Source organism: Onychomys torridus, chromosome 2 (genome assembly GCF_903995425.1).
Source record: "Onychomys torridus chromosome 2, mOncTor1.1, whole genome shotgun sequence".
Taxonomy (NCBI): Eukaryota; Metazoa; Chordata; class Mammalia; order Rodentia; family Cricetidae; genus Onychomys; species Onychomys torridus.
In genome coordinates this window covers 148,402,739-148,423,716 of record NC_050444.1, presented here as the reverse complement: position 1 = coordinate 148,423,716, position 20,978 = coordinate 148,402,739, and the positions used below count along the sequence as shown (strand labels likewise).

The window sequence follows — 20,978 nt, the reverse complement described above, 5'->3', positions numbered from 1 at the left end:
TCCTGAAGAAACAAAAGCTCTCGGCACAGGAAGAAATTCTGCACCAAAGAAAGAGAAACTGGCGACCATTCCAACGGAAGCGGTGCTTCAGGTCCCGAGAGTGGGTGCGCTAGAGAAGCCCAGGCTACCATGGAGCACAACTCTTTTGAAATTTGTGTGTACATTTGTCTGTGTGAGGGTGTCAGATCCCCTGCAAGTAGATGACAGGCAACTGTGAGCCGCCATGTGGGTGCTGGGAATTGAACCCAGGTCCTCTGGAAGAGCAGCCAGTGCTCTTAACCACTGTACCATCTCTCCAGCTCCAGTAGCAGGAATCTTAAAAGGTCTTATTAATAAAAACAAACCCAGAGCCAGGTACTGAGGTGAACGCTGAATGCTCAGAGAAACAGAACAAGCCACAGCCAACCTCACCTCGCCAATTCCTCCGCTGATCCTGTTTCCCCAGACTGGAAGCCTTTGAGTCCTCATCTGACTGGATCTCAGCTGAACTGCCGCTCAAAAGCCTAAATGCTAAAAAACTTAGTTCCTAGTCTTCACGCCTTATATACTTTTCTGCTTCCTGCCATCACTTCCTAAGATTAAAGGTGTGTGTCATCATTCCTGGCAGTTTCCAGTGTTGCCTTGAACTCACAGAGATCCAGATAGATCTCTGTCTCCCAAGTGATAGGATTAAAGGTGTGTGTGTGCTACAAATTTCTGGTCTCTATGTCTGTCTAGTGGCTGTTCTGTTTTCTGACCCTAGATAAGTTTATTAGGGTGCACAATATATTGGGGGACCCAGTATCACCACCCCACCACTAGGCTCCAATCCCTTCTTTAGACATATCCATTGCACTGCTAATTCAGAGTAAGAACACATGAGCAGCTGTAACACAGGACCCTGGTGGGTACAGATGGAAAGAAGAAAGGGCACAGACTTGACAGTCTCTTAGATGACATTTTTTAGGACTTGACAGTCTCTGGCTCAGGTGACAATTTGGTGGTTTTTGGTTTTGTTTTTTTGGTTTTCGAGACAGGGTTTCTCTATGTAGCCTTGGCTGTTCTGGAACTCTCTGTAGACCAGGCTGGTCTCAAACTCACAGAGCTCTGCCTTTCTATCCCTTCTAAGTGATGGGACTCAAGGCGTGCACCACTACTACCTGTCTGACACTTTTTAAATTGTCAGGGAGTTGATAGTGACTTGAATTCTGTGTTTCATTTTACCTCGAAACAGATAACTTAAATTCAGCACACCCTAGGGTTGGTTAGCGCTATACAGAGCAGCTGTCAGGGACCCTGATAGTCTGTCCTCCACTGGAACTCTTGGCCTTCCCTGATCCCCCCCCCCCCCACACACACACACACTATGGTACAAATTCTTCAGAGCAGAGCTTGAAGTCTTGACCTCAGCAGGCCGCTGCAGTTGCCCAGCGGGAACCATGGTCACTCATAGATGGCTTAGATGTGTGGACTCTTCCACACCCACTGGCCGTGGGTTTGAATAACACTGGCTTGACAGGACACACGGACAGCTTTGCTGTTGTCCTCCAAGACATCACAAATCCAGATGATAGATCTGTGAGTCGACGTCTTAGGAACTTGAGAGCGCGCACCCTCACCCCATGACCGGCCGCACCCTCTCCCCGCAGTACAGTCTGGAGGATGCTGAGGACCTTGTCAAACCACTGGCCCCAAAGCCTGTGTGCAGTGACCAGATGTGAGGCTCTTCACTTCTCTGTTGCCCATCACTAGCCGGGAGTTACCACCGGGGGAGTGGCTTTAGTAAGAGGAAAGAATGAAACAGTCCTTGACAGAACTGGACCAGAGCTTTAATGAGGTGTCTGCGGCCAACAGTGTTGATAGCATCTGTCAATGAACAAACACACTATTCAAACTGAAATCGCCACTTGAAGACTTGCTGGTAACACGTGTCACAAACACAAATGGAATGCACAGAGAGGGACATCTCCACGCTCAGCCTCCTTCTCAGATGTTTTTGCTTAAAATCCAACAGCCAAGTGAGGGAACTGTGAAGGCAAAGCACAGTTTTTATTTTATTTCATTGGTTTTTGGTTTTTTGAGACAGTTTCTGTGTTAGCTCTGGCTGTCCTGGGATTAAAGGCACATGCCACCACACCCAGCTGTCACTTTCAAAATCTTAGGAGGAATCTGTATTTCTCTTCCTCTGTTTTTCATTTGTTTGGTTTTTGGTGTGTGTGTGTGTTTAAATTATTTTTAATTTTAAATTCTTTAAAGAAATTTTAATTTAGCCAGGCAGTGGTGGCACACACCTTTTATTTTAGCACTTAGGAGGCAGAGGCAGGAGGATCTCTGCAAGTACAAACTTTTTTTTTTTTTAAGATTTATTTATTCATATGAGCACTCTATTTGCATATACGCCTGCATGATAGAAGAGGGCATGAGATCCCTTTACAGATGGTTGGGAGCCACCATGTGGGTGCTGGGAATTGAACTCAGGACCTCTGGGGGAGCAGTTAGTGCTCTCAACTGCTGAGCCATCTCTCCAGCCCTTTGTTGTTTTTCAAGACAGGGTTTCTCTATGTAACCGCCCTGGCTGCCCTGGGACTCTTGATTAACAGCGGTGCACCACCACCACCTGGCTCAAAAACATTTTTTTAACTTATATATTTGGAGGATTTGCTTGCATATATGTCTGTGCACCATGTGCACGCCTGCCTCCTGCATAAGAGGCCATAAGAGGTCATCCAGTCCCAGAACTGGAGTTACAAATGATTGAGAGCTGCTGGGAATCAAAACCCAGTCCTCTGGAAGAACACCAGCATCTTAACCACTGAGCCATCTCTCTGGGCCCTGTTTGTTTTTACTAGTGTATACTCGTGTATGCATGCCTGTCTGTTTGTGCCCTGCGCGTGTGTGTGTGTGTGTGTGTGTGTGTGTGTGTGTGTGTGTGTGTGTGTGTAGAGGTCAGCATTGGCACCCAAACCCCTGGAACTGAAGTTTCGGGCTGTGGGTCCCAGGAACCAGTAACCGATGATAACACAGAAGCCAGCTCCTCTGTAAGAGCAGCAAACACTCTTAACCTTGTATTTTGAGACAGAGTCTGGCTATGTAGCAGGAGCTATATCCCCGAACCTGCCATCCTGCTTCCTGAGCCTCCCTACTGCTGGGCCTACAGGCATGGGCCACCACACCCAGCTTCATGCAGTTCTTTTTGTTGTTGTTGTTTTGTTTTTCGAGACAGGGTTTCTCCGTGTAGCTTTGGAGTCTGCCCTGGAACTCAAGTTGTAGACCAGGCTGGCCTCAAACTCACAGAGGTCCATCTGGCTCTGCCTCCAGAGTGCTGGGATTAAAGGTGTGTGCCACTGCCGCCTGGCTCTTCATGTAGTTCTTTACATGGATCTTGTTGGTTTTTTGGGGTTTGGGTTATTTTGTTGTTGTTGTTGAAGATTTATTTTATTTATTATGTATACAGTGCTCTGTCTGCCTATATGCCTGCACACCAGAAGAGGGCACCAGATCTCATTACAGATGGTTGATGAATCACCATGTGGTTGCCGGGAATTGAACTCAGGACCTCCAGAAGAACAGCCAGTCCTCTTAACCTCTGAGCCATCTCTCCAGCCCTTGTTTTTTTGTCTGTTTGTTTGTTTTTGTTTTGTTTTGTTTTGCTTTGCTTTGCTTTGTTTTGTTTTTAATACCACCAGTGGCAGGGACTTACTATTACCATAAGCAATAAATAGCTCTTTCCATTTTGGATTTTTCCATGTGGTGCTTATGTGACTTACAGAGCCACAGGCAACTCCTGGTCTGTTTTCCTACCTAAAAGCCTGGCTCTGCTCAGTGACAGGAAGTGAGATGGCCACATGGTGACATCGGGGTCTGGAGACAGTTCTCCAGCAGATACCCACCACACATCTGGAGCCAAACACACACATTTGTATCCCTCTGTCCTTGACTGGCTCTGCCATTTTAGACAAGTGACTTTATCACCAACGGGCCTCCATTTCCTTATCTTTAGGCTTGGGGCACCTGAAGAGGACCCCCATGAGTTGTCCTCTGATCTCCTTACACACACCCACACACCCACTAAATAAAAATAAATCTATCATGTTAATAACTTAAAAATCTTACCTCCCAGAAAGCCTGATCATCAAAGTACTTGCTTGCGTGGGGAGCCCTCCACACTTTGATATTTAGGAGCCAACCTTAAACAGATAACCATGAAATGTTAAAATGTGCAGAGCTCATTTGTTACCTCAAGATCACTGAAATAAGCTGGCAGTGGTAGCGCATGCCTGTAATCCCAGCACTCAGGAGGCAGAAGCAGGTGGATCTTGGTGAGTTCAAGGCCAGCCTGGTCTACAGATGGAGGTCCAGGCCAGCCAGGACTACACAGAGAAACCCTGCCTTGAAAAACGAAACAAAACAATCACTAAATCTCCCCTCTCCATAACTTGAGACAGACAGATGGAAGCTCAGTGGATCCTGGGAGCGTCCTTCATTCTCTAGACGTCTCCTAAGGAACCACGAGGGCAAGACTTTTCTGCAGGACTGAGGTCACACCCAGCACTATCCAATGGGCGTGTATCTGGCACCCTTCCCCAAGACAGACTAGAAGGGCCCTGGCACAGCTGAGGGAGGTGGCACATGCCTGTAACCCCAGCACTCAGGAGGCCAGGCCTTAGCTTCATAGTGAAACCCAGAAGGAAGAGGGGGATGGAGGAGAGGGGAGGGAAGGGGAAGGGGGGGAGAAATCACATGAGGGGAGAGAATGATGGATCCGTTTTTAGCACAAGAGCTACCTTGCTGCCCACAGAGTTCAGAAGAGGGCTCTCGGATCCCTGGACCACTATGTAGGTACTGGGAATTGAACCTGGGTCCTCTACAAGAGCAGCCACAGCTCTTGACTGCTGAGCCCGACCCTCCAGGAGGTTTTGAATCACCACTTCTCTGGTTAAGTGATGAGTGAAAGGGAAGCTGACTGGCCTCCACTCTCACAGCGTGAGCCGCTTCTCCTCTGTGCGCTTTTGACTCCAGCAAATCATAAAGAAAGCTCCCCAGAAAGCTGGGCATGGTGACGCTTGTAATCCCATCGTTCAGGACACTGAGCAAGAGGGTAGAGAGTTCAAGACCAGCCTGGGCTATTGAATGAGGCAGTGTCTCAGAAAAAGAAAAGAAAAAGGGGAGGGGAGGCAGGGGGAGGGACTTCCTGTGCTAAATTTGATTCGTCGTGGGCTGTGTGCTCACTAACGAGAGTGTCTGCTCTGGGAGCCTGGAGAATTTGTTCTCTCCCCTGTAGTCCAGAGTAACTGGCTCAGAGCAGAGACTGGATGTGCATCTGTTTGAGTGAAGTAGTATGAGGTTGCCCTTGGGGAATGAGAGGCAGGCTTGAGGGCATAAAAGTCCCCTCGGTCTTCCTTTAGAAGCTGTGTACCACCACTCTCCCTGGGTTCAAGGATGACACTTGCCCCACTTAGAACTCCAGGGACGTCCCCGCCTCCTCAGGCCTCATTGGCAGCAGGTGACCTCTGGAGGCCTTTCTAGTTCTGAAATTATGTTTCTTGGATTTTGTTTTGGGTCTTTTGTGGTGGTTGGGGGGTGATGACAGGGTCTCAGTGTATAGTTGCTCTGGCTGGCCTTGAACTCACTATGTAGACCAGTGGCCTTGAACTCAGAGATCTTCCTGCCACAGCCTCCTGAATGCTGAGGTTTAGGCATGCCCCACTACTCTGAGCTGATTCTTTGATTTTTAAAAGCAGCATTTGAGGGGCTGGAGGGATGGCTCAGCAGTTTAGAGTACTTGTTCTTCCAGAGGACTCAGGTTCAACTCCCAGCACCTACATGGTGGCTCACAATTGTTTGTGGCTCCAGTTTCAGAGGATCCGCCTCCCTCTTCTGACCTCCACAGGCAGCAGGCATGCAAGTGTTACATAGACATACATGCAGGCAAAACACTCATACATGCCAGGCAGTGGTGGATCTCCCAGCACTTGGGAGGCAGAGGCAGGTGGATCTCTGTGAGTTCGAGGCCAGCCTGGTCTACAAAGCGAGTTCCAGGACAGCCAGGGCTACACAGAGAAAAACTTGAACTGAGGAGTGAGTTCCAGAGGAAGGGGCCAAGCATGCACACGTGCGTCATAGCGCCCTCTAGTGGAGGAAAGCCTGTACTGCACCAACCTGTTAGGAGTCCAGCCGCCATTCCCATCGCCAGAGCAAAGCTGAGAGCCCCGAAGTCAATGATCATCTGGTTTACACTGAAATGGACAAAGCAGAGAGGCCACTCAGGCATCAGGCTGCAGGCACCGGGGACAAACATGACCGGTGGCCTGAGTGGTGACATGGCCAAGAAGGGCTGTGAAGAAACCAGCTATGCAGATGTCGTTGGGACATTAAAGTCCGCACACTCCATGGGCCAGCCCAAGCCTAACCAGCACTGGCTCCTCCGTGTAATCCTACAGTCAGAGGCATTGAACAACCCAGCTTTTCCTTCCTCAGATCTCATTAATCCAGGATGGCCTCCAACAGGCTCTGTGGTAGACTCTTCCTCTACCAGGCAGAAGATGACCTGGAACTCTTGGTCCTCCTGCCTCCACCTTGCAAGTTCTGGGATTCCAGATGTGTGCGCCACACCCAGCCTCTGTGCTGGAGGATGAAAACACTGTGCTGGCTGAGCCTCTCCTAATGGAGCCTCTTTGGACGCTGCTCTCTTCCTTGGTTCAGCACTCCACAGACAGGTAGGAATAGAAGAGAAGAGAAGGCAGAGCTCAGCCTGCTGGAGCATCACCCTTGCCTGCGTACTTCTGCTTGTAGTAAAACGGCCCTCCCTGCTTTTTCTCTCTGGACTCTATGACCATTACCGGAACTTGGGGACACTGGATACAATTTTCACTTCTCTGCCCCCCAAAGCCTTCACTACCACCCCCAGGAAGTGCCACTCTTGACCTCCACCACCGTGGCTGTCCAAAGTGTCCTCTCGGCCTGCTGCCTCAAAAAACAGGTACACCTGTGCCCTGCTCTTCAGCTGCCCCTTTTGGAGAAGATGTGGCCTGGAGAGCTGGTAGCTCCTTACAAAGTATAGGCTAGGAACATTTCTGAAGCTGGATGTGGTGGCTCACATCTGTAATCCCAGCACCCAGGAGGCTGAGGCTGAGCCAGGCCAATCTGAGCTATATCGTAAGACCCTGTCTTAATCCCCCCCCCCCCACTCCCGCTTCCAGACAGGGTTCCTCTGTGTAACAGCCCTGGCTGGCCTGGAACTCACAGAACTCCGCCTGCCTCTGCCTCTGCTGGGACTAAAGGCGTGCACCATCACACCCAGCTTACCCTGTTTAAATTAAATACTTTTTTTTTTTTTTTTTTTTTTTTTTTTAAAAGGGGGTTTTCTGAATTAGTTGGCTCTGGGTACTTTTCCTCCCAAGGTGGACAAAGGTTAAGGGAAAAGGCCAAGACACCCACTTGAATATGGGGTAGCTGTTCTTCCTAGTTTTCAGCAGAATATAGGTGACTGCTCCTAGTACACCCGGCAAGCCGAAGGTGTAGTGGATCCCACCGGGGTTCTGGATCTGCAGCATGTGGTTCAAACAGACCTGGGAACACAGACGGTGTTGTAAGTAGATCTATAAGTAAGACCCATAGTCCCTCCCAGTTCTTCCACAGGTCTTGGACGGCAGGGCCACCAAAGGGAGTGGGCATGGAGGCTCACTTAAAGACCTAAAGGTACATTCACACACCCCTCCCAGGAAACATTTAAAACGCCAAGAAGAGGGGCCTGGAGAGATGACTCAGCAGTCAGGGGCCCTGGCTGCTCTTCTAGAGAAGGTCCTTCAGGGCTTCAGGTTCAGTTCTGAGGACCCACATGGTGGCTTACAGCCATCTGTAGTTCCAATTTTAGGGGCTCTGGCCTCAGCATGCTGATGTGGTGCACCAACAGTCATATGCATAAAAATAAACAAATCTTTATTTTATTCCTTTGTTGTTGTTTTTTCGAGACAGGATTTCTCTGTGTAGTTTTGATCTCGCTCTGTAGACCAGGCTGGCCTCGAACTCACAGAGATCCACCTGGCTCTGCCTCCCGAGTGCTGGGATTGAAGGTGTGCGCCACCACCACCCCAAATCTTTATTTTAAAATGCTGTGGGTTGGGAATTTAGCTCAGTGGTAGAGCCCTTGCCTAGCAAGCGCAAGGCCCTGGGTTCAATCCTCAGCTCAAAAAAAAAAAAAAATGCTGAGAAAGGTTGAGGATGTAGATTGGTGGAAGAATGCTTGCCTAGAAGATGCAAGGGCCTGGATTCCATCCCCTAGCATGCATACATGAGCATACACACACAAGCATGCGCACACCCCCCCCCCACACACACACAGAGGATTTAGTGGCTGTGGCTAGGGGATAAGGACTGGGATTCTGCAATTCTGACAAACTTCCCAGTGACGTTGTCACCACTGGAATGTGCCATGGCCTCCACAAGCTCATGGAGTAGAACACCTGCCCGCCCAGATGATGGTCATGTTCTAGGAGACTGTAGATCCTTTTAGGGGAAGACAGTTGGTGGAAGTAAGTTCCTGGGGGTTGGGCCTTCTGGGTTACAAGCCAGCTCCATTTCTAAGCTCCCAACCTCATGGCCCACTGAAAAGTGAACAAAGAGCTGCCACACACCCCTGCTGCCAGAGAGCTGCTGGCGGCCATGCTTTCCCGCCATGATGGACAGTGTCCCTGCAAACCATGAGCCAAAATAAACCCTTCCCCCTTAAGTTGCTTTATGGTGGTATTTGTTCACAGCGCCAAGGAAAGCAGCCCAACAGTCACCATTGCTGACGGTTTCCTGGTCACCATGTTCTAAGAAGAAGGGTCTGCCACAGATTCCATTCCCATGTGAGACTGGTAATTCTATGTTGGGACTGGGGACCATCCTCTGTACTGTAGAGTGTTGAGCAACATCCCTGGCTTCTAACTTCTAGAGCCCAGCAGCATGCCAAGCAAGAATGTCTCTATTCATTGCCAAATGTCTCCTGTAAATGCCATCCACAAGATAGCAGGAGATGAGAAGTCAGAAAGATGGCATCTATGCATGCATGTGGCCCATGCTGTCCCATGGTCCCTCCACTTCTGCACTTAGTAGGTCTTAGGAGATACATAGGGTTCCTTCTCTCCTTACAGCCCCCACTGTCTTCAGTGTGAACATCCCAGGAGAGATGCCCAGCACTTCCCACCTCTTGGTGTTGGTCTCGCCAAGGTCCTGGCAGACCCTGACCTTCTGCCATGATCATATCTTTCTGTTTCTTGGCTGGGTCACATACTCTTCTCACTGGCCCTGGCTGGTCTACATTTCCCTCTTTGCCTGCTAATTCTACTCACAGTCTACGCTCACCTCAGGCATCATTCCTTCTGGAAGTATTGGCTTCTACTCTGACCCAACCTAGGCTAGCTCAGGTGCCCTTCTGGTGTTTATTGGCAAGTTGTATTTATCTGAAGTAGAACAAGGGTTAAAGCATGTTTGATGACTGGAGAGATGGCTCAGCAGTTAAGAGCACTGACTGCTCTTTCAGAGGACCTGGGTTCAATTCCCAGCACCCGCATGGCAGCTCACCACTGTCTGCAACTCCAAGATCTGACCCCCTCACACAGACATGAAGGCAAAACACCAATGCAAATAAAATAAAAAATAAAATTAAAAACAAAAAACGTGTTAGGTGAATGATGGAAGGAATGATTTGATAAGCAAATGCCTTATCTTCAAAGTGACAGAGGGCCACTCTGCCCCGTGAAAGAGTCAAGGGAGGGGCTGGAGAGAGGGCTCAACACTTGGGAGCACTGATGCTCTTCCAGAGGACCCAGGTTCAGTTCCCGGCACCCACACGGCAGCTCATACTGTTTGTACCTCCAGTTCCAGAGGGTCCGATGCCCTCACACAGACATACACACAGGCAAAACACCAATGCACATAAATAAATGAATCTTAAAAAAACAAAAATCAAGGGAACTGAGGCACCAAGACATCAAGGGACTGTGCTGGTGAGCTTTATGTCAACTTGACACAAGCTAGAGTCATTTTGGAAGAGGGAACCTCAGTTGAGAAACTGCTCCCCACACCCCGCCCCAGAGTGGCCCATAGGCAAGCTTTTCAGGGTGTTTCCTTGACTGAACATTGATGTGAGAAGGTCCAGCTCGCTGTGGGTAGTGCCACCTCTAGGTGGCCCTGAGTTCTATAAGCAAACCATGGGGAGCAAGCCAGTAAGCAGCACCCCTCCATGGCCTCTGCATCAGCTTCTGCCTTGAATTCCTGCCCTGATTCTCTGGATGGTAGACTACCAACTGCAAGCTGAAATAAACCCCTTCTCTGCAGGTTGGTTTTGGTCATAGTGTTTTATCACAGTGATAGACACAATCATTAAGACAGGACTTAAGCCCAGTGGGAACATGTCATCTTATGACACACTCATCCCTGTGTAACAACTGCTTTCTTCTCAGGGTTTCATAGTCAGAAGACATGAGACATTTCTTCCCACTGCAGATGAAAAGCAGAAAGCCTTAGCTTTGATCAGATGGAACTGCTGGTAAGTTCTTCTTTGGGTTGAAACTGGTTATCAAAAGTCTACGCCTAGGCTGGGTGATAACTCAGAGGGAAAGGCACTTACTGCCAAACCTGATGTTCCAAGTTCAATTCCCAGGAGCCATATGGCAGAAGTAGAGAACAGACTTGCTCAGGTTGTCCTCTGACTACTACTGGTACTCACAATAAACGAACAAACAAACAAATAAATGCGATTTTAATTTTCTTAAAGATTAAAATGGTGGACGGAAATGCCTCTGGGCATGCTCTGCATGTGCCATCAAGTTTCATCTGAGAACCGAATCAGCTTGGAAGCTGCACTGACAGAGGTGTCTTCCCTGAGTGTGCTCACCTAGCTTAGCCATTAATGTATCGGCTTTGTACCTGACCTAGGAGAGCATCACTCCCTGCTTCATGCACCCGTGACCTACCCAGTGACCTAGATACCACTGCTCTGAGGCAAAGTAGAGGTTGGTAGCTGTTGTGGTCTGAAAGAAAATGGCCAGGCAGTGGTGGCGCATGCCTTTAATCCCAGCACTCAGGAGGCAGAGGCAGGTAGATCTCTGTGAGTTCGAGGCCAGCCTGGCCTACAGAGCAAGATCTAGGATAGGCACCAAAACTATAGAGAAACCCTGTCTTGAAGAAAAAAAAAGAAGAAGAAGAAGAAAAAGAAGCTGAAAGAAAATGGTCCCCAAGGGGAGTGGCACTATTGGGAGGTGTGGCTAGGTATGGCCCTGTTGGATGGAGGAAGTGTGTCACTGTGGAGGCGGGCTTTGAGGTTTCCTATGCTCAGGATACCGCCAGGTGTCTCAGTTGATTTCCTGTTGCCTGAGAGATGTAGGACTCTCAGCTACTACCCCAGCACCACATCTGCCTGCATGCCATCATGCTCCCCGCCATGATGATAATGAACTGCACCTCTGAAACTGTAAGTGAGTCACCCCAATCAAATATTTTCTTTATAAGACTTGCCATAGTCATGGTGTCTTTTCACAGCAATAGAAACCCTAAGACAGTAACTGTCCAGTTCCTTACCGGCAGGCACTTGGCTCCCCCAATGGAGATCAGCCCAGCTGTGAGGCCCAGCACCATGGCAATCCAAGGAGAAGGAATCAGGGAACATGGGGCACCCACAGCCACGCCTCCTGCCAGGACTGCATTGTGGATATGAACCTGCAAAGAAACAGGTTGTGGGCGGCTGAAGTCAGGCTCAGAAAGGGTACTCTCTTGCCCACAATCTTCCAGCACTTTGGCCAGGTGCAGCCTCCTAATGGCCTTCCTGGTTCACAGGTCCTGAAGCCATCCCTTCCTGTCCATCAACACCAGGTGACCTTCATCCACAGACTCCTCAAGCTGAGTCGCCCTTCCGACTGGGCATCCTGGCCACTCCTTACTAACACACCCTTGAGCACTTAACAGAGTTTGAGCTGTGGAGGTACATGCCTGTAATCTCAACACTCACGAGGCTAGGACAGGGCTATCTTGAGTTCAAGGCTAGCCTAGGCCATTGAATAACTGAGCTATGTCCCTAGCCCCTGAATTCCCTCTTTCTAAAAAGATATATTTATTTTATGTGTATGAGGATTTTGCCTGCATGCATGTATGTGTTCCACATGTGTGTCTGGTGCCCAAGGAGGTTAGAAGAGGGTGTTGGATTCCCTGGAATTGGAATTATAGATGGTTGTGAGCTGACATGTGGGTGCTGGCCCTGAACCTAGATCCTCTTAGTGGCTGGGCCATCTCTGCAACTCTCCTGCATTGTCTCTTAATTCCCACTGGGCAGATGCAGCCATCAAAGCTCAAAGTACTGATATGGCTTTTAACTAGTGGACTTTAAAAAACAAAACAAATTCATTTAAAAAAAAAAAAGAAAGAAAAGAAAGAAAAAGGGGCTGGAGAGATGGCTCAGAGGTTAAGAGCACTGCTTGCTCTTCCAAAGGTCCTGAGTTCGATTCCCAGCAACCACATGGTGGCTCACAACCATCTGTAATGAGATCTGGTGCCCTCTTCTGGCCTGCAGGCATACATGCAGGCAGAATACTGTGTATATAATAAATAAATAAATCTTAAAAAAATTCTTCAAAACAAAACAAAACAGAAAACTTCTGACTATCTTCATCATATTCTTGAAACTTCTTTCTTTATCATTTTGAGGGTGTTTTGTTGTTGTTGTTGTTGTTTTGTTTTTTAAGGCAGGATTTTACTGTGTAGTCCTAGAACCCACTCTGTAGACCAGGCTGGCCTGGCCTCAAACTCACAGATTTGTCTGCCTCTGCCTCCCAAATGCTGGGATTAAAGGAGTGTGCCACCACCACCTGGCAAAATTTCTTGAAGGAAGAAGAAAGAATAAAAATTTTATTTTAGTTTGTTCTGCTGACTCTTAGTCATGGTGTGTTGGTTTCAACAACTAGCAGAAATGGGGTCCACAGTGAGGTCTTCGTGATAGTAACATTGATTTAAACACACACACACACACACCAGCCCCCAGACAGCCTGTCCAGTCACCGGTATCCTGATGTTCCCTACATGGCAGATAAGGAAGAGCCCATCACAGGAGCTTCCCCCGCCCCAACCTGTGGGAGAGCCGTACATGTGTGTTAGGCACAGACACACATGTCGAACCCAGAGCCCGGCCCTATGGGAGAGCCGTACATGTGTGTTAGGCACAGAGATACACGTGCTGCCCAATAGGCAGCCTCCTCCTCACCATGTTGATCTTCCCCTGGGGGTGACTCAGGGCTGACACGGAGGTGGCTGTCACTGCGCTGACGGCAAGGGCGTAGTAGGTGTTGAACACAGCCTTCTTTTTATCTGCCAATTCCACCAGAGCGGAGTTGAAGCTTGGCCAGAATATCCACAAGAGGAGGGTGCCTGGAGGGCAGAGAAGGCCATTAGCCAGAATGGTACTACTGTTCCAAAATCACTGTCTTCCAGGACAGTGGAGGAACAGCCAGAGGCTAGCAAGTGAGCCTGCTCACATCCCAGTGTGGTGACTAAGTGGTTACCTCTACCCTCTGAAGTCCCAGGTTGGTGGGAAACAGACAACAATTTTTCCAGACGAGGAGTGTAAGACCCAGAGCACTGAGATCTACAAACACCAGGTTTCACCCTGCTTTTCCATGGCCAAACGCTTCCTTTTAAAATGCAAGGCAGAGGCTGGAGAGATGGATCAGTGGTTAAGAGCACTGGCTGCTCTTGGAGAGGACTTGGATTTTCTTTCCAGCACCCGTGGTGGCTCACAACCATGTGTAACCCCAGTTCTAGGGGATCCAAAAGGCATACACATAGTACACATACATGCATGCAGGCGAAACAGTCATACACAAATTTAAAAGCCAGGTAGTGGTGGTGCATGCCTTTAATCCCAGCACTCGGGAGGCAGAGCCAGCCAGATCTTTGTGAGTTCGAGGCCAGCCTGGGCTACCAAGTGAATTCCAGGAAAGACACAAAGCTACACAGAGAAACCCTATCTCGAAAAAAACAAAAAAAAATTTTTTTTTCTTCGAGACAGGGTTTCTCTGTGTAGCCCTGGTTGTCCTGGAACTCACTCTGTAGACAGGCTGGCCTCGAACTCACAGAGATCCATCTGCCCCTGCTTCCCAAGTGCTGGGATTAAAGGTGTACACACCACCACTGCCTGGCCTAATCCCTATATTTTTAAAAAGATTATACATATAAAAAAGATTATATATATATATATATATATATATATATATATGTATTTACATATATAAAGTACACACATATATTTTTATGTGTGTGAGTGTTTTGCCTGCATGTATGTATGTGTACACTTGCAAGCCTAAAGCCTACAGAGGCCAGAAGAGAGTTTAGGGTCATCAGAACCAGAGTTATAGGTAGTTGGGAGCCACCATGTGGGTGCAGGGAGCAGAACCCAGGTACCTGCATAGAGCAACCAGTGCTCTAACCACTGAACCACCTCTCCAGCTCGCCCCTAAATTTCTTGACCTTAATTTTCTTGCTTTTACTCACAGTACTTACGTGCCAATACTTTGCTTCCTTTCTGTTAGAGACAAAAATATTGGATAAACTCATTTAAAGTCTAATGTAATGAACCTCTCTGAACTTTCAATTCCCCCTACCTCTACTTACCAAGTGCTGTAGTCCAGGGGTGCACCACCACACCCAAGTCTCCACCAAATATTATTGACGAGAGGTCCCCAAAAGGAAATGCTTAATCCAAGGCTATATAAACTCACAACATTAAATATAAACTATATGATGTTTATATATAATATATAGCTTACATATATAATAATATGATTCATATATATAACATAACAATATAGTTTATATATAATAACATATATTATATAGTTTATATACAATATATGTTATATGTACTATATTATATTATGTATTCTCTATTATATATAGTTCATATATAGTAACATTATGTATTATATATAAACTATATATAAAGCTATATAAACTCAACAACATTACTAGAACCAAAGGGCTTTTATGGAAGGGACCAGGATGCTCAGGGTCAGAGGCCAACTAGCGCTCTCTCAGCAGGGTTTGTTCTCAACAACTTGAGACAAGAGACTCCCCAGCACTCTTCTCCTTACCCAGCATGGCAAACAGACTGGAGCCTGTGGCCATCTGAACCTTCTCTGTCTGGACCTTCTCATCCACTCCCCTGGGCAGAGACCTGGAGAGGCACCAGGCCATGAGCAGCCCAAAATAGGCCCCGAATATGTGCCCGTGCATCATGACTGTGTGGTCTTCCACCTACAACAGAGCACAGTACTTCGGTGAGTGTCCCTGTCCTGTGTAAAGAGGTCAGCCTTGCTACCCCTCTGAGAAAGTCTTATGCTTCCTGTGGGAGGTATGGTTTGAACTCTGGCCTGGTACTCAGAGTCTTTCCAGCCCAGCCAGCTGCCCCCCCCCCCCTTGGAGGAGCCCGCGGGCAGCTAAGCCCTGAAGGACGACACAGCTTGTCTTGTGTCACGCTACAGCTGCGTAGACTCTGGGTTCACGCTAATCGTGCCTCACACATAGCAAATTTAATAAGTCTTATGCTTCATTCTTAGTGGGTTTAGAGTAAAATCTGTCTTCAGGGTCTTCCAAAAACACGCAGAATTGATTGGCTCTTTACCCACTCCCCACTGATGCTGCCTTGGCCAAAGCCACCTTCACAGATATCCCAAATGTCTGCAATAACCTCCCAGGTGGACTTCCTGTTTCTTCCCTCGTCCCTGATGAATATTCTCCAAACAGCGGCAGACCCTGCCACTTCCCAGCTCAGAATCCTCCAGTGGCTTCTGCCTCACTCAGAGTGAGCATCCTTTCCATGACCTGCAGGAAGACCCTGTGAGGTCTGCTCTTTCCCCAGCCTAAACCCTCGTCCCTCCTCTCTCACACCTCCTCACACCTGCAACCCTCTCTCACTTCAGGCTTCAAGAGCTTACAGTGCTGCCTTCCCCAGAGGGGGATGGGCAGGGAGGAGGAAGTGGTCAGCCTTGGGGGGTAAGCAACCAGCCAGAGGGGCAAGACCTGTAAAGAGTGTGGATAAGAGACACAGGGGCCTCTGGACAGATGCAATCTACCATACACCCTGCCAGGCTGGCCACTGTTTGCAGACACCCTCCAGGTCTGGCCTCAGAATTTGCTTGGTGATGCTTTCCTACCGCTCTGCCTGGTCTCTTACCCACCCTCGCACCTCTGCACCACCCTCCTTGGTTTTACTTTCACTGTAGAATTTGTCCCTACCTAACACGACTCATCTTTGGCCCATTTCTTTTTTTATTGGTAATCGTTTCTTCCTCAGCAGAAGTTTCCCTGAAGTTGTAGTTTCTCATGGTCACGTGAGTGCCTGGTACCTAACAGGTGCTTGGTTAAGTACTTCTCAGATGGGTGGATGGTGCTAAAGAGCCCTCTCTCATGCACAAAGATGCAAGCCTGCACAGCTAAGGATGCTGGGAGTTCAGCACCAGCCTGCACTACAGAACGGAGACCCTGTCTCAGGTACACCCAAAACTGGAGTTCATTCCATTGAGTGCTTGCCTAGCATGCATAAAGCCCCAGGTTCAATCCTCAGCACCACATAAACTGGGTGTCTGTAATCCTAGCACTCAGAATGTGGAGACGGGCAGAGCAGAGGTTCAACAACAACAGCCTTGATTACATAGTGAGTTCAAGACCAGCCTGGAGACCCTATCACACACACACACACACACACACACACACACACACACACACACACTCCAATCAATTGGTCAAATATACAAAAATTGAGCCGGGTGGTGGTGGTGCACGCCTTTAACCCCAGCACTCGGGAGACAGAGCCAGGTGGATTTCTGTGAGTTCGAGGCCAGCCTGGGCTACAGAGTGAGATCCAGGAAAGGCACAAAGCTACACAGAGAAACCCTGTCTCAAAAAACAAAACAAAGCAAAATTTGAGCTGGGCTTGGTGGCATACACCTTCAATCACAGCACCTGAGAGGCAGAGGCAGAGGCAGACTGATCTCTGCAAGTCTGAGGCCAGTCTGGTCTACAGAATGAGTTCTAGGACAGCCAGAGCTACATAGTAAAATCCTGTCTCAAAATAAATAGATAGATAGATAGATAGATAGATAGATAAATTAAAAAAAACATTGGGGCTGGAGAGACTGTCCAGCAGTCTTATTCTTTCAGAGTTAGACCCTGTCTCAGAAAAACAAAAATGTAAAAAGTAAAAGCCAAAAAGAGGTCGGGTAGTGGTGGCGCATGCCTGTAATCCTAGCACTCGGGAGGCAGAGCCAGGAGGATCTCTGTGAGTTCAAGGCCAGCCTGGGCTACAGAGTGAGTTCCAGAACAGCCAAGGCTGAATAGAGAAACCCTGTCTCTAACAATTAAAGGAGAAGAAGGAGAAGAAAGCCGGGTGGTGGTGGCGCACACCTGTAATCCCAGCACTCGGGAGGCAGAGGCAGGTGGATCTTTGTGAGTTCGAGGCTAGCCTGGTCTACAGAGCTAGTCCAGGACAGGCTACAGAGAAACCCTGTCTCAAAAAAAAAAAAAAAAAAAAAGGAGGAGGAGAAAGCTCATGGTTATGAGGCTCTGAATTCACTGCATTTCATCAACAGACAGACAGACAGAGCCTGTTCTTAGAGAATAACAGCTCTTTGGGATTCAGTTCTCCCCTGCTTTGTTTGAGGCAGAGTCTCATTGCTTTACTGCCCTGAGCTCACTAGCCCAGAAGTTTCCAGCTAATTCTCTCCCCACCTCCCTTTTCCCTGAAAGTGCTGGGATTATCGGTAGGTGATGCCATATCTGGCTTTTTTTCCTTTAAGATTTTTTTTTCTTTTAGGGTGTAGTGGGACATATCTTTAAACCTAGCACTGAGGAGGCAAAGACAGGCAGATCTCTGCAAGTTCAAAGCCTGCCTGCTCTACAGAATGAGACCCTGTCTCAAAAGAAAAAAAAAAAGTATTATTTTTCTTATTTATGTCTATGTGTGTGTGTATCTGTGTTTGTTTGTTTTGTTTTGTTTTTAGACAGGGTTTCTCTGTGTAGCTTTGCGAATTTCCTGGAACTCACTTGGTAGCCCAGGCTGGCCTTGAACTCACAGATATCTGCCTGCATCTGCCTCCCGAGTGCTGGGGTTAAAGGCGTGCACCACCACCACTTGCCTGGCGTATCTGTGTTTGGCCAGAAGAGGGTGTCAGATCCCCTGGAACTGGAGTTACAGGTGGTTGTAAACTGCCATGTGGGTGCTGGGAATTGAACCTGGGTCCTCTGGAAGAACAGCCAGTGTTTAAGAACACTGAGCCATCTCTCCAGCCCTCTAGCATCCTTCTTTTTATGTGGGTTCCAGGGATTAAACTCAGGTCATCAGGCTTGTTTTTTGTTTTTTGTTTTGTTTTTTAACAACAAGCAGTTTTATTCACTGAGCTATCTCCCTCTCCCTGGTTTTTTGTTTGTTTGTTTTTGTTTTGTTTCTCATTTGCTGTGTTTTTAAGAGAAGGTCCTTGTAGATCAGGTTAACCTCAAACTTACTACCTGGTCAAAGATGACCTTGAACTTCTGATCCTTTTGTCCTTACTTTCCCAGTACTGGGATTACAGATGTGTGCCACATCTGGCCTTACCCTGTCTTGATGACTGAGTTTCACTGTGAGGACTGTTTTGTCAGTAGCAGCTTGCTGGACCCCAGGCCACAACAGCACATGCCCTGCCCTCCTCTCTAGAACTGACACTGAGGCAGAAGAGTGTGTTCTGTACAGGACCTGGGACAAGGGAAAGAGCGGAGCAGACGGGACCCCTTCTTCCGTGAGGAGAAAGCAAGCCACCGTTCTGGGAGGGATGTGCCCAGATGGCGCAGGCATCTGGAGCCTTGGAGCTTTCTCCTGTCACTTTCTAGTCCCTTTGGAGGCTAGCTGCACTTTCTGGACTTGAAGATTCTTCTACCAATTTCCTCTCATTCTGCCTAGGAAGCCATCAGTGACTCAGCTGGTGCAGGCTGAGCTGAGGCTGGACCTAAGCTGACTGGCTGTGACTCTGAGGGGCGCCCCTTCCTTCTGTGCTCTGGTTCCCTGTTCCACTCTGGCCTCTGCAGACTGCCCCATCTGCCGTTGCTCTTGGACCCTGGCTTCTCCCCTGGCAGTACCCCAGTTCTCTCCTTCCTCCACATACGTCCTAGAGCAGCTCACAGGGCCTAGGCACCAGCACTGTGGCCCTTGAGGGCCACACGTGGAAGATGACCTGCCATCTGACCGCACCTCTCCAGCCTGCTCTTCAGCCTTGTGGATGGCGGCATCTCACAGTCCTTCCCACCCTCACCCCGCGGCTGACTTGACCTTGTGTCCTCCTGAGGACATCCAAGCAAGTTTTCTCCCTCCAGGAGGCTGACTGCCTTTGTGGGTGGGCCCCACCACAGAGCTGGCAGACCATCTTGTCCCCCCAACACACACCTCCCCACACCGTGAAAGTACTAAACAAACCCTCTCTGCCTCAGAGATGTGACGCTTCCAGTTCGTCTTTCTGTGTTATCAGTTTTCCCAGATTATTCTAAGTGATTTGCAAGCATCACCCCTCTTAAGTAGACAGTTCCCCTTGCCCTCATACTGTACCCCAATATCTGTACCCCAATATCTGCTCCATTTCTCTGCTTCTCTTCTCCTCTCTCTAGACAAGGCCTTCTACAGGATCTTTGTCTGAGGAGACATGAACAGTGAACAAATGGTTTCCACCTCAAAGAGGCCACCAACGTCTATTCTCTCTCTCTCTCTCTCTCTCTCTCTCTCTCTCTCTCTCTCTCTCTCCCTCCCTCCCTCCCCTCCCCTCCTGGCTAGTCTTTTGTCAACTTGACACAAGTTAGAGTCATCAGAGAGGAGGGAGAGGGAGCCTCAGTTGAGAAGATGCCCCCACCCGATTGGCCTGTGCATTTCTTGATTAGATACTGAAATAGAATCCTACATTAGTGAGCACACTTCTCTGTCCTAAGCCTCCTAATAATTCTTCTCAATAGATATTACATCTGATTCCTTGGACTCCACTGTGCCACTAACATGGATGGTTAAAGTGCATATATTTTGTGGGGGTTTAAAATGTACATTTCCAATGTCAGCTCAAAGGAGTCACTCAGAATTATTATTATTATTTTTATTATTATTATTATTATTATTATTATTGTTTTTATGAGACAGGGTTTCTCTGTAGATTTGGAGGCTATCCTGGAACTCGATTTGTAGACCAGGCTGGCCTTGAACTCTCAGAGATCCGCCTGCCTCTGTCTCCCGAGTGCTGGGATTACAGGTGTGTGCCACCAGTGCCTGGCTTAATTTTTTATTTGGTATATAATTTTTATGTTACTGTATCTTTTTAATAATATGCTACTACCAAGATAAAATCATGCTAATTCAATGAATATAAAATTGTGTGTTTGAGCAACAAATAACAATAATGTCATACCAGTCTGTTCTAAAGTGGGATACCTCAATGCTCTGGGTATTCAACAAAAATTTAAATGTAGTCAATAGAACTTTGTAGCATTCCCTATCCCCCTTTGCTATATTTTATGTCTTGAATTATTGGCAAGAACCATGGTGTACTATTTTTGATTCCTAGATTCAAAACTTTAGATCTGTGTATGCAGCATGGAGTAACTCTAGAAACCAAGACAGTGTAACAGGACCCTGGTGGGGGCTCAAGATGTGAATAGGGAGGTACAGGTGACAAGAAGTGACATAGAAGGGCCCAACTCACAGTGGGTGGTGCTACATCTGGTGGTTCTATAAGAAAGCAAGGTGAACAAGCCAGTAAGCAGCACCCTCTGCTAGCTTTGGAGCCTGTCCTGGACTCACTCTGTAGACCAGGCTGGCCTCAAACTCTCAGAGATCCTCCTGCCTCTGTCTCCCGAGTGCTGGGATTACAGGCGTGTGCCACCACCACCCGGCGACTTTTCTTTATGATGGACTGTAAGCTGTAAACTGGAATAAACCCTTCCCGCCCAAGTTGCTTTGGTCATGG

The 20,978-nt window shown here is 48.1% G+C and overlaps 1 protein-coding gene across 3 annotated transcripts in view; it reads right to left on the bottom strand.

Moving 5' to 3' along the window:
• Nucleotides 1–1,979: 1,979 nt before the first annotated feature.
• LOC118578415 (blood group Rh(D) polypeptide-like) overlaps nucleotides 1,980–20,978 on the bottom strand; it is a 35,151-nt gene continuing 16,152 nt past the window's right edge. For 2 of the 3 annotated variants that reach the window (XM_036179337.1, XM_036179338.1), the window contains 7 exons: nucleotides 15,099–15,261; nucleotides 13,214–13,377; nucleotides 11,542–11,679; nucleotides 7,411–7,547; nucleotides 6,139–6,215; nucleotides 4,093–4,166; nucleotides 1,980–2,006 (listed from right to left, as the gene is read on the bottom strand). In XM_036179337.1, the coding sequence (XP_036035230.1) occupies nucleotides 1,980–2,006; nucleotides 4,093–4,166; nucleotides 6,139–6,215; nucleotides 7,411–7,547; nucleotides 11,542–11,679; nucleotides 13,214–13,377; nucleotides 15,099–15,261 (780 nt within the window). The remainder of the gene's footprint in view (nucleotides 2,007–4,092; nucleotides 4,167–6,138; nucleotides 6,216–7,410; nucleotides 7,548–11,541; nucleotides 11,680–13,213; nucleotides 13,378–15,098; nucleotides 15,262–20,978) is intronic. The other variant, XM_036179339.1, reaches the window with a different exon arrangement.